This window comes from Poecilia mexicana, unplaced genomic scaffold (genome assembly GCF_051168715.1).
Source record: "Poecilia mexicana isolate PSO_F unplaced genomic scaffold, ASM5116871v1 scaffold_14, whole genome shotgun sequence".
Classification (NCBI taxonomy): Eukaryota; Metazoa; Chordata; class Actinopteri; order Cyprinodontiformes; family Poeciliidae; genus Poecilia; species Poecilia mexicana.
This window is the reverse complement of record NW_028263383.1, coordinates 6,059,355-6,078,052: the sequence shown is the minus strand read 5'-3', so window position 1 is coordinate 6,078,052 and position 18,698 is coordinate 6,059,355. Positions and strand designations below refer to the sequence as shown.

The 18,698-nt window shown below is 36.8% G+C and overlaps 1 protein-coding gene across 1 annotated transcript in view; it reads left to right on the top strand.

The window, feature by feature from the left end:
• The window catches only part of mtnr1bb (melatonin receptor 1Bb), a 40,544-nt gene extending 29,153 nt beyond the window's left edge, over positions 1-11,391 (top strand). The window contains exons 2-4 of the mRNA XM_088012598.1: positions 9,303-9,421; positions 9,524-9,868; positions 10,713-11,391. Of these exons, the coding sequence (XP_087868724.1) occupies positions 9,303-9,421; positions 9,524-9,868; positions 10,713-11,135 (887 nt within the window). The 3' untranslated portion in view covers positions 11,136-11,391. The remainder of the gene's footprint in view (positions 1-9,302; positions 9,422-9,523; positions 9,869-10,712) is intronic.
• The last annotated feature ends 7,307 nt before the right edge of the window (positions 11,392-18,698 follow it).

The window sequence follows — 18,698 nt, the reverse complement described above, 5'->3', positions numbered from 1 at the left end:
GCAGTCGCTTGTCTTCATTTATCCAAGCGACCGTTGTAATTTGTGCAAGTGAACATTTTTCACATTTTTCAACTTTTGTTGCTGTCCTGCTGTCGCAAAATTGTCATCTTTCGTTGTCGTTCATCACTACCCGTGTGTCAAGCCTGTAATGCGCTGCTGTGAACTTGGTAACTCTTCATGGGAGACAGGTTTTCAGGTCAAGAAAGGCAGTTTGATAAATCTGCCTTAATGTAATATTAACACGGTTTACATGCGGGAATGCCTTAACGTTGACAGCCCTAAACAAAACCAAAACATTGTAGTAAGAAGATCAAATCTGATGGTTTAGTAAGTTGATCAGACATGATGTTATTAAAGTTCACCCAAGTAAATTTAATGACTTTAGTTAAAATTGTGTCTGATTAGAATAGAATAGTGTTGCAAAGATAATATAACAAAAAACTGTGTATGTAGGAAGAGATTCTATTTAAAAAAGGAAACCATCTCTGTTAGAACTTTGTTAGCGAAAATATTGGAATTTTTAACCAAATTAAAAAAAAAATATATATATATATATATATATTTTTTTATTTTATTTTATTTTTTTTTTTTTCTTTTTACAGTATTAGTGTATTCACCTTTGAAGTTTCCCGCCTTAAGGCAAATACAAAAATGTACCTTCTTATAAGTGATTGATATCTCATTTGAATGCATGTTTCTATGATGTGTTTCAGGTGGTAGTATCAATTACTAATTTCCAGGTAAATTAACTTGGTCAAATTCAAAGAATGTGATTTCCTTCACGTTTTTTAATTAAAATGTAACCTCAGGGATGCTTGTACCAATTAACTCAAGCCAGGTTGACGTTAGACTGGAAATACTGGAGGGTCAGACAAATGTGTGTGTCAGAACTAATGCTTGGGAATAGGAAATGTGGTGAGTAATGGGTAAAATACACACCGGGATTCATGCACTATAGGGTATATTTGCCCTTGCTGCTTCAGAGGCCCTAACAATATATTTGCCTGAGGTGATGAATGCTATTCACTTACAGAAGACATATACTGAACTCTGCAGACATGCTCAAACTTTCTTGCCATTTCGCTTCTCCTATAAACCCCTTTTCATATGTCAAGAGGGCGATAAAGAGCAATTTTATGGTAATTTTTGTCACATAGTTGAAAGAAGAAACTCAACTCAGGTCCATTTCAGTAGAAAAACATGCCCTAACCACAATCATGTAGTCTAAGGATGTGTGAATTTTGACCTTTTCAAAGAAATACACTCCCTGGCCACTTTTTTAGGTACACTTGTTTACAAAAATATGAGCTAATGAATCACATTGATGCCACTTGGCATCAAGTTGTGCTGAAGACAACTTGCTGAATTTCAAACCAAACATCAGACTGGCAAAGACAAAAGGGATTAAAGAGACTTTGAACGTGGCAAGGTTGTTGGTGCCACACAGGGTTGGACTGAATATTTCAGAAACTGCTGATCTACTAGAATCAGCTTCTACTGGATATATAGAGAACAGTCTAAGAAAGAGAAAACATTCAGTGAGTGGCACTTATGTGCACAAAAACACTTTGTTCATTTCAGAGGAAGAACAAGTAGACTCACTTAGGATAACAGAAAGAGAACAGTACCTCAGCTAACACTTCTTTAGAGATAAGGTGGGTGTAATAAGTGTGATAACACAACATCGCGAACCTTGAAGTAGAGTTGCTACAGCAGCAGAAGACCACACCATGTGCCACTCCTATTAAGATAGCAGATTGGAGCATTAGGTAGAGTCAGAGTTTGTCATGAAAAACCTGAAAGCATGGATCCAGCATGTCTTGTATTAAGGGTCTGGCAGGCTGTAGGCCTCTTAGTGTCAACAAAGACTCTTAAATGCCTCAGCATACCTGGATATCTTACTTCAAGCAGGAGGAGTTGCCTTGTCTGGTTTCTTGAATTTGACACTGAGTTCTCTGTACCCTAGCAGCCTTCAGTCACCACATCTCAGTCCAATAGGACACATGTAGAATGTGATGACACAGTTAGTCTTTATCACGAATGTGGAGTCAACAAATGTGGAGTGACAATATGGACTAAAACCTTTGATGAATTGAATCTGTGCCTAACTGACACTACTCTGAACGCAAAAGGGAGGGTGCATTTAACCTCTGGGCAAAAAGTGTGCTAAAGGTGTGGAGAAGAAAATGTTTTTTAGAGATGAACAGTCAGTCGTGATGTTTAAAACTTAGCATCCTCGGTTGAGAATATAAAGTGCAGTTAGAGTGAACCGTCAGAACACAAAAATAAGGTGAAAGAGGTTGAAAGTCGTCTGATTGAGACTGATATGTATGGTCAGGCAGTGGGCTGACTGTGGAAGGAGGAAGCTGCTCACATGGACAGACCTGCACTGCACAAAGGATGATGTATAGCACTGATGACAAGATTGTTTATTGCCTTGTCTACAACACTGTAAAAAAGGGAATATTACCTTTTCATCTTGTGTTTGTTCTCATCAGCCTCCTCTTGGCCTCTTCCTTAACTGCTAACAACGCAATCCTCTGGGGACCTTTAATCTCTTTTTATGTTTTGCCATCTTCCTAAGTTTACTTTTCTTTGTGACAAGTATGTTCATTAAAATCTATAGATAGTTAGATGCTGTCTCTTTTGCTCTTTTTGTCTTATTTTTCAAAGAACTTTATGTAAATAACAGAAATTTCTAAATATGACAGTGTTATTAGATAATAACGCTGATGAATGTATAGGTCATGTGTTGTGGGAGTTATGTCCTTTATCCTTCTTAAGTGAGACTGGCTTAACACTTTTAACCTTTACAATTTTCACATGAAAATCCATATTTTAACATTTCCTGACCACTTTCTCCTCTCTACTTCACTCCCTCTGAAACCTGCTGCCTATTTTTGCCTCCACTCCTTCCCCTAGAAACAAATTTAAATGCAAACAAGGCAAATCTGACTAGCATGTCCTCCCACAGGAAAGACATGAGAAAAAGCTAATGAGAGGAAAATCATTGCAATCAGTTCTCATGGGGAATGGCTTGCAGGAATGGAGGGAAAATTCGCAAAGCTACATTTTTGTTCTAATATTGTTCATTACAGTACTTATTCACGCATTACTTATGTCAAAAAGGATTACGTTTCAGCCAACGGTTCCATATGCAATTAAGTACACATGAATAACCATGTGAAGAGCTGTTCAAATTCTGCATCAGGAACATCCAATTTATCCATTTAGCATAAAAAGAAAAGCAAGTAGCAGTGCAAAAAAATATAGGTTTTACAGAACTTTACAAACTGTTAGAGCAGATTAAATGCATTATGCATTTTCTTTCATCTTTTAAAACATATCACCAGTTTCTTTTCTTGATTTAAGGCTTTTTAATTTTTTGGGGGGGTATTGCATAATCCAAGTCTGGATTCAATTGCTCTAAACCTGAAACAACATTTGCGCTTTTAGGTTGGATGATCACTTATCACTGAATATTTATCAGTCGTAGGCCCGATCCCTGGCAAGCAAAGTGTTTGTTAGGTGGGTCACTAGGTAAGACGTGACCATCTGCATGCATCTGTGCAAAGAAGTGATTTTTTTTCAGCAATGATGGGGAGTTTCAGATTGTCCATATAAAGTGAATTGTTTCAGTGATGTCTATAATCCTTTTTTACTCAATCCTTTTTAGTTGTGTTCATGGTTATTTTATTATATCACAAATGGAACACTGAGCATCAACGTTTATTACAGTAGCCAGTGAAAATGACATGAATGACTGCAAAGTATTCACACTGAATGTAACTTCAACATCTTCAGTAACTCTGAGTAAAATTATATTATATATATTACAACAACTTTTAATTTCCCTTTGGAACCGATAGTATTCTTGAACTCAACTGAACTGAATTGAATATGGTAATGTCCAATTTTTAAGAAGTATGGCTCCAAAGGCTTTTTCAACCTTTTATTTTTAAATGGTTTTACAACCATTTATTTCCTTGAAAAACAATAGCAAATAAGGTCAGTTTCAATTTGTTGTACTATTTTAATATTTTTGTAGTTTTTTCTGGTTCTACAATTAACACTTATGGTTTCATAAACTGTTTAATTCAACACAAATGGTTTTACGCAACAGTAGTTTCAAAATAAATGAAGATAAACAACAAACTACTTTCATGGCCAACTAAGGACTCTAGATCTAAATATAAAATATGTGGAAATTAAAAAGGGAAAAAAGGGAAAAATCCTTTCCACATCAAAGTAGTGCACTGTTGGCATGGGACAAATAAAAGGTAGACATTTTGTCAGAAAAATTCACTGAATACTTTTCCCCCTGCAGCCACGGCAACAGCATCTGTGGAAAAACAAAATGTTCACTCAGTCTTTTCTGATGTACAACCTTTGGTATCTGCAGAACCGGAGATATAAAAAACACATTCTTTATTTTGTACGTGTATTTTAATGTGCCCCATACATTTCTTCCCCAGACATATAAAGGCTGCTGTAACTTCACTTTTCTATATGTTAATTTTACTTTTCAAACAAGAGCAGCAAAAAATTTGAAGAATCACAACTGTAATGATCATTCTCTGAGACGTCTTAGAGACGAATTAGAGACATTAGAGGCTTTGATTGAGGAACTGTTTGATGTAGCCCAGGTCAAACAAACAGCCAAAGTCCTACAGCTGTTGCAGTTTCAGCTGCTTTATCATACAAAGTCACTGACTTTCTGCTAAAGTATCCCAATAATTTAAGTCCCAAGAATTTTATCAAGGTAGTATAACTTACATGATCCATTCAGCTATGTCTAATAAAACACAAATATATTTACAAAATAAAATATCAGTCTGACTGTTGAGAGATCTGCAGTGTCTTCGTGTAAAAAGTAAACAAAGCTGTAAGAAAGGATATGTTTGAATAAATTACATATTTCTTCATAACCTTCATACCGTGCACCATGCATCATTACTGTGCGGGTTATTATCCACTATTATACAGATGTGAAGTTATTATCCACTTCACATCTGTAAGCATGTGAAGTGCTTGTAATAGCACAAGAAACCCATAAGAGTGCAACGTTTTTATAAATAACATGGCACTGTACAGTACACTGGTAGTGATAGCTTAGAGAAATTTGGGGGTACAGACAGGTTGCTTTTTTCCTTTTTATTTTCCATTTAGAAATTGTAACATTTATTCAACATGAGGATTATATGTACTATTTTCTTATTATTTGCAAACTTCATGTGACAATATTAACTAACCATACTAGTTTCTACATATTTTCTCCTTCTAAAGGTTATCCTAATAAATATCCACAATGCTTTTTAAATCCTTTTTTTAAACCATTAAAGTAATAACCACTACTATTTACCTCTACTATAAAATGGAAAAAGTAAATTAAATTAAAAGGTCAAATTTGAAAACCTTTGAATAAATAAAATATTTCTGCTTCAAGTTAAATTGATCCTAAAGCAGCATTTTCTCACTTTTCATGTTTTTTCACTTCACATATCTGCAGGTGTGTAATTTCAACTTCATTTTGAAATGTGGCTTTTTTTCTTAATTCATTTGCAGATGTTAGCCACACATGCCCACAAGCACAAAACGTGCTTGTGTGTAATGAACTTTAATCTTTCCAATCCAAAAGGTAATTTATACTTTATCACATTTGAATGAGTATTACACACACACACACATTGAATTTCTACTTAAATACACTGTAAAGGGTTAGAAGAGTCCTATCAGACTATAATTAAAGCAATCTTGGCAAATCTACCACAAATCCATACACATTGCCTTTATCAACAGACAGTTTTCCTTATCAGCATAGACTTGTGGGCGGCAGCAGGTACATTTATGCAATCAGACAAGTCCATAGTTAGAACTGGTAATTGTGCTAAAGGATTTCTTCACTGATAGCGAGACTCTACAGTGAATAGAGTTCTTTCAATATAAAATCAGCATTTCATTCTAGACATGTACTTTCCCCTTAACCTACACATGTAAAGCAGGGTTTGGGCACCAGATTGTTGCATTCATCAGAATGCTTGATTAGCTCAGTAGGATGCAAACAGTGCAGGAAATGCAAATATCTGAGTTCAAGACCACTTGCGTCTTTATTCTTGCCGGTCTTATCCTTTAGATATCAATGACAAAGTTTAAACATAACAAACTTTAGCATTTAGACTATGGTTTGTAGAATTTGCCTAAGACATCTAGGAAAATGTTTAGAAGTTTGCTTCGAAACTTTGCGTCTCGGAGGTGAAAAGCTGTTCCCATAAGGATATCTCCTGATGTCTAAATTGCACTGAAAAGTTATTAAAGTTCATCAGATTGGCTATCCATCTGGCAGAGGCAATCAAATTTTTTTTTTTTAAATCTCCTGATATTTTAAAGTGTTCTTGATGCCGTGGACTCCAAATGGGTCCCCAGGGCTTTCTGGAAAAGAAACAGTCCTGCAGGATCACAGATCCTCCTTCATGCAGAGGGCACAAGATGCATGCGTCAAAGCCGCCTCTTGTGTTTGTTGTCAGGGCTCAGTGGTCTCAGTAGCATTTAAAATATTTTACACCATTTTGTGTTTTACCTCTCAAGTGTCATTTCTTATGCTTGTTAAATATAAACACTAGAGCAAACTGGAATTTAGGATGAATTTTCAGATCTATCTAACTACAGCGCTGATTGCCTCCAAACCTCTGTAACTGAGAAAAGAAAATTGAAGTTGATAGAAGTCAAGTCAAATGGGTTCAATGTGTGTATAACACACTGGTCTGGTTAAAATCCCATTTTTATGCTAGACTATTAAACTGACAATATATGAATCCTTATGTTATGAAATTAATTGATTTTTAAGGCATAAATATTTAACCACTTTTAAACAATGCTACAAGACGCTGTACAATTTTACATAAAAAAATAAATAAATAAAAGGAAGGTACATTTCTTTGCCATTGATAGTATTGTGCAGCTGGTGCTGAAGTGATGCCTCCTTTTAAAGATTTTACAGAGCATCAAGACATTTCTAGGCTGACAGTCACACATCGAAGACACGTGTGCACATTCTGTAATTATAAAAACAAACGTGTAACAGCATGATGGTACTACAGCAAGGCTAAAAATACATTTCCTGTGTACTTCATGCACTTTTGACATGGTTGGGTGATTATACCAGACACTAACAGCTCTTGTAGTCCCTCAGAGGGTTTTTTTCTGAGAACGTGACACACCAGAGAACCCCATTCTCCAGCATCATTAATGTGGTCTGAGGCTTGGGAGTATCAGTTGCACTTCTGCAGAACTACGGCTGCCCAGCAAATGAGCTTTTCATGAACTGGCAGGTGAAACACAAGGTGAGCTCTGTTACAGCTGGTAGTTATTTGTTGCTGCTGCCAAAATAATAAGCCTGAAATACTGCATCAAATAATGCATTGCACCTTTTGGGAGAGCCGACAGCGCTCAGCTGTAGTGGCTCTGATACTTTGCAACTAAACGAAATGCAAAAAAGTGCGTGAGTGAAATGGTTAATGTTTTTAGGTATACATTCGATAAGTGGTGAAGGTGATTTAAGGATTATTTATTTCAACTAATATTTAATATAGAAGAGGATGAATAGCTGGATCTGAAATACCTAATATAGCTAATATTGGCTAAAACAAATTCAGTTTTAAAACAGTGTATACTGTACTGTGAGTGCTGATTGTTTTACCAAAGTATGCATGGGTTTTCTACCGGAACTCTAACTCCCTTCTTCAGTCTTAATAGGGATGATAGTCCAATTAATAGCTTAATATTGCTTAAGTACCTCTAAAATATCTCCTAGAAGCATAGTTTCTTAACAAAACAAGCATATCAGTAAATTACATAATCACGTATTTGTGCCCTCCCTGGGCCCTTTACCATGGTACAGCTGAAAGATAACATATTTTATTGTAGATAAACAAAAAGGAGCAAAATAAAAATATTTTTGCATTACATAACTATCACTACATTGCTTCTATCTTTAAAGTAATGGTAGAAGGATAATATAAGCATAATATTAAAATATAATTAGTGCTAATTATATTGTCTATGGAAATCCCATGTTATAAAATAATCATATTCATTGCAGAAGAATAGTATTAATACTACAAATTTAGACTAAACAAGCTGATTTAAAATGCTACGATTGAGATGTCTCTTTTTTGAACAACGTGACAGATATACCATTTACCAAAGATGAATAATTAATAATTACAGCATTAATATTTCTTTAAAAAGTTTTTTTTTTTTTAGATATGGTTGCATCAGCAGTTCTGGAAGTGTGAGTAACAGTAAAGAGGCTGTTTCCTTATATTTCAGGTTCATTTCTAACATAACTTTTAAAGATCTTGGAGGTGAGCCATTGATATAATCCTCTTTTGTTTGATCGGGTTGTTTTTCTTGTCCCTGTATTGCTGCCATAATATGTCGTCCCCCAACAAACAAAAGGAAGAGGACAAACACACAGATAAATGGAGCTACCAGCATTGGCGGTGAGGTGACACAAGAACATCAGCAGGGCGAGGAATGCTGTATATAATGTCATAAATGGATGTCATAATATAACATCCATTTATGTCATATGGCTACTGATTACCTGTTTCTCATAAATAAGTGACACAAACAGAATAAATTTAAATCTGGGAAATATGTAGATATTTTTGGTGATCATATTATGCTTATATTAATAAAAACACTTTGACTTTTTGGGTGATGCACAAACCGGATTCTGTGAACAAGTTCTTCTTGGATTAGGCTGGCTAGCAGCAAGAAGAAAAAAGAACTGCATGCCCCAGGTGCTTTGTCCACATGCTTTTTCCCTCCACTCTGTCAAAACACTGACTCTGCCTGTCCTGATAAAACTTTGTCTAGGGCGAGGCAATCAGCTGTGGGGCACAAGCTACAAACCTTTTGTAATCTCAGCCTCCTCTGCCAACAATCACGGCAGGCTGAATGTCCTGAGATAGGCCTGCTGAAAATCACTTCCCATGCAACCATCTAGTATTTGCTCTGTTTTGACAGTGCAGGGTATAAGACAAAGCGGTGCGAATCGGTTTGAACCACGGTTGTATGTGCTTATCTTTAACAGCCAGAAACAATGATGAAAGTCTGCAGGTCTGCCACCTGATAAAATCTGACCAGCTGTGCGATTTTCTAGATGCATTGAGGCAAAGTAAAGAAAGATTTGAACATTTGCAGAGAAAATTGTGCATTTTTATAATCTGGGAGCATAAAGCAAGACTTTTCTGTACGTTTTGGGAGCTAACCTCATTACTTTACATTTTCCTCCCCAGGTAATGTGTTCGTGGTTAGTCTGGCATTTGCTGACCTTGTGGTAGCCTTCTACCCCTATCCCCTGGTCCTTTATGCTCTCTTCCATGACGGCTGGGCGCTTGGAAACACTCAGTGCATGGTAGGACCACATCAGTCATCTCTTCACTTTATTAAAAGACAATGACTTTAATGAATAGTGTCGAAGACAGACAAAAACATGTCATTTTTTCTATTATTTCAGGTCAGCGGTTTCCTTATGGGGCTGAGTGTCATTGGCTCCATCTTCAACATCACTGGGATTGCAGTGAACAGATACTGCTATATCTGCCACTCCTTCTCCTACAGCCGACTGTACAGCTACCGCAACACGTTGCTGTTTGTTGCCTTAATTTGGGTGCTCACTATTGTGGCCATCGTCCCAAATTTCTTCGTTGGTTCTCTGCGCTACGACCCACGGGTCTACTCCTGCACCTTTGCTCAGAATGTCAGCAGTTCCTACACTGTGGCAGTGGTAGTGGTTCACTTTCTGGTTCCCATTGCAGTAGTGACCTTTTGTTATCTTCGCATTTGGGTTCTTGTGATTCAGGTAAGTCCTAAAACCTTTTTTTTTTTTTTTCCAAATTCAAAACGTGAAAGAATATGTATGTTTCACATTTTGCAAGGTTTAATTAAAAGATGAGTCATCTGTTAGCTGCCAAAATACACAAAAAATTACAATATCTGATCAATAAGATTCCACTAGGACTGTGGTGGGAGTCCAAAAGTCCAAACTGATTCATATGGCGATATCCTCTTTCAAATTTTACAATACATACATTACAACTGGAAGGGGTACTGGTACTTGGTTTTCAAACTGGAATACAGTAAGAATCTTAACATTGTAGTTTGCAAATGTATCATTACCCCTGGAACATATTATTTTTGTAAAATCAGATTTTACTACAATTACTACAATGCATTTTGGATTATTCTGTGCTATTCTGATGTTCTGAATAATATTCGAAGATTGAGAAATGGTTTACAGAGCAAACTACACACAGATAGATTCTATTTACTGATTAGGTGATATTTGAAGGCTATATGGCTATTTCTTAGGAGCATCAGAGTAACGTGGCTAAATACAGTCAAATTTTACACCATGATTTTTAGCTATTTTGAAAAAATGTTTATCATGTCCTTCTGCTTCTCAGTTGCACATTACTTTCTTTTGGTCTATTGCATAAAATCCTATTAAAGTACATCAAAGTTTGTGGTTTATCACTTTTTAGAATGAAAAAAAAAAGACCTGTGAAGCATTTAAAATGCCAGTAAATCTGTGCACAATATGTTATATAATCTTATGTATTTATGAGTAAATGTGTTATATAGGCATGTCTTTTTTATGTGTGATCGATAACTTACAGTCTAATTTATCCCTTTATAATATCCAGGTGCGACGCAAAGTAAAGACTGAAGACAGCCCTCGTCTCAGACCAAGTGACTTGCGGAATTTTATCACCATGTTTGTTGTATTTGTCCTGTTTGCAATCTGCTGGGCCCCACTCAACTTGATAGGATTGGCGGTGGCTATAGATCCAACTCGCGTGGGTCCCCACATCCCCGAGTGGCTTTTTGTTGTAAGCTACTTCATGGCCTACTTCAACAGCTGCCTGAATGCCATCATCTACGGTTTACTCAACAGGAATTTCAGGAACGAGTACAAACGCATCGTCACCTCTGTCTGGGTGACGCGGCTGTTTGTGACGGAGACATCAAGGGCTGCCACGGACGGCAGGAGCATGAGGAGCAAGCAATCACCGCCCCCGCCGCTCAACAATAATGAGTCAGTCAGAGACCGTGCAAACAAAGAATGAACCTTGGATTCTGGAGGGTTTCATGTGGTAATTCCTGTTTTTGTTTTTTTATGTGATATCAAGGCAGTTGTGCAGCTATACGTAGAGTAACAAGAAACTAATGAAACTGGGAACCGTGGCTTTGTTTCCTAATTCACAGCAGAGATTTGAACACTTACGAAACACACAAATCTTACGAAAGTAACAATGTGTGTTGGAGTCATTCACATCCACAAAGCAAAAAGCCCAGCATTGCAGTTTCATTATGTAATTATTACTCTTGAAAGACTGATTGGTACTATATGATTACAATGAAAATGTGATATCCTTTAACTTCTGCTGCTGTAGACGTGTTTCACAAAACTGGGTAAGCACCACTAGTAAACACATTTTTTAGTAACTTCAAACGCCTCAAGTAATTAAACTCGCCTCACCTGAAAGCTTTACAAGGAGCTTTTCATAACAAAGATGGGAGAATGACAGATAGCAAAGTCTGTCATTTTATGATCAGAGTTTTACATGTTGGCAGTTATGTGGTTAGATTTACACTCTCAACCTAAATGCTGCAGTAGCATACCTTATACTGCCTAGTTTGATCGTCTTTGCACTAAAATAACAGGAAAAATAACTTAGTAAAAAACAACTTAGTAAATGAATTCAGGATATTAATTAAAGTTTGTTTGACAAGTTAAATCTATCAAGTCACTTCATAGGTGTTTTTAATCAATTTCATTTTTTATGTCTTTTGCATGTGATGTGGCATGTGGAGGAAACCGAACTCTTGATGCTGTTCCAGCCTACAAAACCCCCAGTTCTCAGCTACTGTAATTTGATCTATAGCCTTATTAGAAAATTACATACAGTAAGAGGCATAATTTTGTAAAACATGATTTATATCATAATTGGGTTAATTAACATAAGCATGTGACTTTATTATATTTTTTATTAACTTATCAGTTTATAAAATTAAGTAACATACTGCCTGGCCACCAAAACAAACAAACAAAAAAAAGGTCACACACTCTAATATTTTGTTTGTAGCTTTGATTACAGCAATGAGCTTCTGCAGTATCACAAGCTGTATTTCCATCCAGTGTTGTATTAATTTTTCACCAAGAGATTGCACTGACGATGGTCGAGTCTGGCGACTGCAGCACATCCCAAAGATTCCTAAAGGTGTTTGAGTCTGAAGCCTGGTGGCAAATCCATGTGTGAAAATGTCTCATGCTCCCTGACATCTTCTGTTGTTTTTCTGCAATTTGATTTCACCAAACGCCGATCGTGATCATTCCGGATTTTTTTCCCAGTCACATTTCTTCCTCACAGACAATGTATCCCCACTATCATTCCAGTTGTTAATAATGGACAGTTCTTAACCAAATTTTAGTATTTTCTGAAATCTCGTTGGCCGTTTTATCTGCTTGATGCATGCCAATGATGTCACCCATCTCAAACAGACTGATATCTTTTCCACGACCACGGGATGTGTTTGTCCACATGGTTGTTTAAGAAATGAGAAGCAACTGATTGCACCGGTTCGGGTTAAATAACTTGTCAGCTGAAACATAATCGCCCATTCAGTAATTATTCAGTAGGAGGCTTGTACCTATTTGGTTAGTTAAATCCAGGTGCCAACTTTTTTTTCTTTTTGGCCAAACAGAGTAAGTAGTATAGCTGTTTAAAACGGCTAATTAGCTAACAATCAGGTTAAAGTAACATTTAAATACCTACAAATAAAAGCAGAGTTCTATTGCGAAAAAGAAAAGATTGTGTAATTAAGCAAATGATTACATCTAAGGTTATTATGCATGGGCATGTCAGTGAACCTTGCAACACTATTGGTTCTCATGAAGGCAGTCGATAGTCTTCTTGGCTTCTCCTCTATCTTTCACATTACTTTTATCAACTCCTGGGAGGTACAGCAGAGATTAAACACTTTTTATTCCCCCAAAGTGGATTGTGAGTGAATCATAAGCTTTAATAATTTAGACATCAAGCATGTAAAATACAAGCTATGTTGCGCACAGTTACTCAAACTTGTCTGAATTATTTCCATTTGACAATGACTTGTTCTTGGAGAAACATTTATAATATGTGCTTTTATTAATCATTATTAAAACAGTATTCAATAGCAACACAAAACCAATGTACTCGGCAATGATTATCAATTCTTGATCATTGTTTTAAAGTTCTGCTTTTCTAACATCTTCTTATCTTATTGGAAACAGCCAGCTGAATATAAGTGCACTGTGGTTGTTTTCAGGTTGGCTGTAACTTTTAAGTAAAGCTGAATTAGGACAAAAAGCCCCAAGAAAATACCACCAAACCTTTGCACCATCGTCAGGTATACCTGACCGGTACAGGTCAGGATGGATCAACGCTTTCCTGTTGTTTGTGCCAGATTGTGACATAAACAACACAGTACCCGAATGTTGAGACTAAACTAGGGACTCAACAAAACATTCAATTGTCTTACAATATGTTAATTTTAAAGGGCAGTGCAACTGCTTAGACTGTTGTCTCAGTTTCCAATTCTTAACCGACAGTGGCATCTGGTAGGGCCTTCTGCTGTTGTGGCCCATCAATTTCAAGCTTCAGCGTATTCAGAGCCAGTGTGCCACCTATTCTACTCCTTCTATCATCCACACCACACTTACTGGATGCTTTGTCTTTTTTTTTTTATCATTTTGTTTGCGCTTTAGGGATGGTTGTGTGTGAAAACCTCAATAAATCAAAAGTCTTTTAAATAGTTAAAACAGTCCGTCAAGCATGGCACATTTCAAGTCACTCACACCTATTTCGTCCTCAATCTAATGCTCAGTTTAAAATTCAACAAGCTGCCCAAACCATGTTTAGATTCCTAAATGCATTGAGTTGACGCCATGTGATTGACTGATTCTCTATCTCTCTTAACAAGCAATTTATTACACAAGTGTATCTGATAAATTGACTGTCTCAGCTTTAACTTTCAGCCCCAAACAAGGGGCTATGGCTCTGGTAGACCCCAACGTCTCTTAGTAACACTTGTAGAAGATTCCATGTTGGATGGATGAAAGCCACTCGCAGGGACAAGACCTTACTTTCCTCCAGTTTACCAATGCGTAACTCTTGCGCAACATATTTGACAGTACACCATAGTTATAATTTGAACAAATCTGAATTTATTTGAAGTAACAAAAACTTTTTATGCCTCCATATTTATAAATAAGTTAAAAGACATTCCTTAACAGGAAAACACTGCAGTCATTTTTGGCATTTTGTGTTTGGAAAGTCAGACAGAAGGACAGAAACTTCTCATTAAAGAGCTCTGTGCACTGATGTCAATCACCAACTAAATCTAAATGCAATAACTATCTTTCAATTTCACCAAAAAGCCCAGTGCAGCTGCATGGGCATGATTCTTTATGCACACCAACACATCACTATGCAACTCAAATGCAGTGTTTGTCACAGTTCAAGGGATTCACAGTGGTCGGTGTGAACTGATAACGGAGTCCATCAGCTTAGGACAGCTGTATTTCCAGATGTCAGAGCAAATCACAGATTTATCATGAAAAAGATATGAATGATGTTGCTGGTTTCCAGTCTGTGTCATATGAAAAAGAGGTCAAGATTTGTCCTGGTCTACTAAGTTAGTATATATTCCATACCAAACCAATCAACCGTCCTTAGCGACATGTATATTGGTTTCATACAGTATATTGGTTTCCTCTGCATCCTACATCATATGCTGCACAATATGTAGAAGTCTCTTTCAGTTTGAGTTCTTACTCTTAATTCTAATACTTATATGCAAAACATTAGGCTTTCATTTTAAGATCTTTTTTCTTTTTTTTAACAAAGAAAACCAAACTATATTACCAGGGATGTAGTATTTCAATCCTTTCACTGTGGATTTAACACAAAGAAATATGATCAGCTATTTAAGGAAAAGTGTAAGGAGTTGGTCTCTTTGTACTATAAAATTTGACCAACTGATATTTATCACCTCTTTATCAAAGAGTGATTCAAACAACTTGGATTGTGGCGAACATACAGCTCATATCTGTATTCCCATCTCAGGGTGACTATTGAATATTTTGTTGTTATACACACTTGTCCAAACATTCGCAGTTGATCAGCTGCAGTATAAGGGAGTCTGAAGACATTTAAAAGGAATATTTTGTAAATTACTGTCAGTGTGGTTTTTAACTGTTGTATATTGTTATTGGAGATGTATTTAAAATGTGCTTTTTAAAAATATATATATATAATTATATATATATATTAGGGCTGAAACGATTCCTCGAATGATTCGAGTACCTCGATTACTAAAATTCCTCGAGGAAAATTTACCTGCCTCGAAGCTTCGTTAATTTATGTTTTATTAGTTAGCGCACCGTGTTCTGGCCGGGACTTCATTTGCGTTGCGCGGAGCTCTCACTTCCGCCTCTGAGTTGTTGACAAAAGCTAAGTCTCAGCGGCATAAAGTCCAATCTTCAAGATTGGCCCGTGGGGATTTTATTGATTGATGATAATGCCCGACTTTTTATCGTTTTTGAGGAACCAATAAGCATCCTTAAAATGACTGGGGGAATGCCTGGAGTACGGCAGCATTTCTCCTCCGGGGCTGCTGGTTGAAAGCGAACGGCGGGAAGAGCGCTGAGGTGAGCGGATAGCCGGAACAGGGCGGGCGGCTGAGTAGCTGATGCTTACCGTGTAAATGTAGCTTTACCGACGAACCGCACAATAAATTTCATATCCCGGTCTGAAGAAACGGGTGGCGGAGCGCATCGTACATGGCTGGTAGATGAGTTTCTGAGTGTGACCAGTGAAGGTGTCGTAAATATCCCGTATTGCTTCCCCCGTGTTCGTCCCCCGGTCTAACGGTTCGTCAGTCCGCTGGTCTATTTCCTCCCCTCCACCCCATGTTCGTTCATTCGCCCTCTCCTCCCACTCCAGGCGGCATTTCCCGTATTTTCAAACCCAAAGCGTGACAGGTTAGGTGGCAAGGTGAGTTTAATTAATCTATTAAACTCACTGAAGATGAATACATAAACTAAAAGCTGGATTGTAGACATTTTTTATAAGCATATTTGTGAGCCTGCCTCTTTGTTATTAAATTCAATATAATTTCAGATTTTTCTATAACTTTTCTTCTGGTTAACTTAGAAAGTGAGCTATTATTGTTACAGGTTAGTTTTCTAAACTACAAAAAAGCAACTGTTAGGGATGCTCAAATATGAAAAATTGGACTGATATTGACATCTGATAGTAACACCGGTATTATGCCAGATTTACCAATATTTCATTTTAGAATTCTTTTTTTTATCCGATTACTCGATTAATCGTAAGAATAATCGATAGATTACTCGATTACTAAAATATTCGTTTACAACAGCCCTAATATATATAAAATCTCAGTAATCCCTACGCAGTTAAATGTATGTTCTTGAATATTACTTAACCTCTCCTCCCATCATACTGCATTTGCTAAGTGCATCTAAAACATGTCTTGTACATTGGGCCCATTCATCGTATTTGTATAATGTAAATCGATTTATATAGAAAAAATATTTATCTCTTAAAATGGAAAGTTTGAAAAGTAAGGAATGGCAAAGTAAGTGTGTAAAACATGTTCCTGTGTTATTTTACTTTAATATGTAAATTGATTTTCAGAACATCTTACATGCTCTTAAACAGGGTGAAAAAAAAAAAGTGGAAGCCATAGGTAAGAATGTTACTTTGATAGATCCAGAGCTCACAGCATTAGTGAAGCAGAAAAGATCTGAAGCAATTGTTGTTGAATGAAAACAGTGACTTTTGTGATACACGAATGGCTAAAAACAATCTGTTGGAAAATATTGCTTTGTTGAAAAGTTGGGAGTAGATCGACATCAGCGGTTACGTCAGAGGTAAGAGAAAATCATTGAAAAAGTGATGCTGCTACTTTATAATGACACACTACAGCAGCTACAGAATGTTTTAGATGCACTTTGAGGGAGCTAAGAGATCAATCTAAACCAAAGAAATGTGTATAGATAAAGGAAACAAGATGTACATACTCTACGTCATGACATTATGGGGAGAAATCTGAAAAAAAAAATAATTTCCCCATAATGTCTGTTTTATTTGTTTGTTGTTGTTTTTTTCAAGAATACTGCCTTACAATTGATAAAATTGTGTCAAAGTTAAAAATATGATGGCAAGTGCCATAGTTCCTTGTATGTACCAATTTAGCAAGCCTGGTTTGCCTCCATCCTGCTTTTTTGTGACTCCCTCAAGACAGTTGTCTATTAAATGTTTTTTCTCTCTGCAGTTTTGTGCAGACACTTATATGCTGAGCTTATAGGCATGAGATGCAATTAATGAACCAGAGGAACAACTATACCTTTTTTTTCTTCTGTATTTTCTATCTGTGCCCTTTGATAGAATGATGTATTTGTATTGATGTTCCTTTAAAGTGCGTTCTATGTCAGCACGCTTACTTTACTGGATTAATGTATGTCATCTCAACAAATGGTTTGCCAGCTCCAGTGTTCCGTTTGGCTAGTTGTCACTGCAATGCTGTATCTCACCACATGTAGTAAAGCACAAGCTTTTCTCAGCTTTAGTTTTAAAATACATTTTCTCTGCTGCAAGTTCAAATAGATGATTACATTCCGAAAAGTTAAATAATGCATCTTTTGTTGATACACTGCATTGTAAGTGCATCCGTACCATTTTACTTTTTCCACATCCTGTCACATTACAATCTTAAACTTCAACGTATTTTTGTTGGGAAAATTTGCATTGTTCAAATAGAACCAACAGGAGTCCCATTTGCAGTTTGGCATAAGCCACAAAGGGACACTGGTCAGAAGAAACCAAAGCTGAGCCTCTACACCAGTGGTCTTAAACTGCATTCCTCAAGGACCAGACTCCTGCAACTTTTAGATGTGTCTGCTGGCTTGCACACTTGAATTAAATGGTGAAACTGCCTTGTTAGCGTGTAGTCAAGCTCTACAGAGCTCTGCTAATGGACTTATATTGGAGCCAGGTGTGCTGAAGCAGAGAGACATCTAAGGATAATTTGCATTGAGAAATGCAATATGAGTCCACTGTTCTAAACCTACATGCAAAATGCAATGTGTGGTGGAAAATTAACACTGCACTTCTCCCTGAACAACAGTACGCCCGTGAGAAAGCATGGTTGGCAGCATCATGCTATTATTCTTTTCTTCGCCAGGTACAGGGAAGCTGATCAGAGTTTATTGGAGGATGGATGGAGCTAAGTATATGGCAGTGCTGAAATACAACTTGTTAGAGACTGAGAAGGACTTGAGATTGGTGCAGAGTTTCACCTTTCAATAGGACAATAACTCTAAAAACAGTTTCAATTAAATGGTTTGAATCAAATGCTCAAATGCAAGAATGACCCAGTCAAAGTCCACACATCAATGTATTGCAAAAACTGTCCAAAGACTTGGAAATTGAGGCACACATGTATTTTGTATCAAATCTAAGTGAGTTTGAGAGATTTTGCAAATATCTACATACAAAACCCTTTAAACCTCTGGATGTACAAAGACAGAAGACACTTACCCCAAAACTCGTGTATGTATA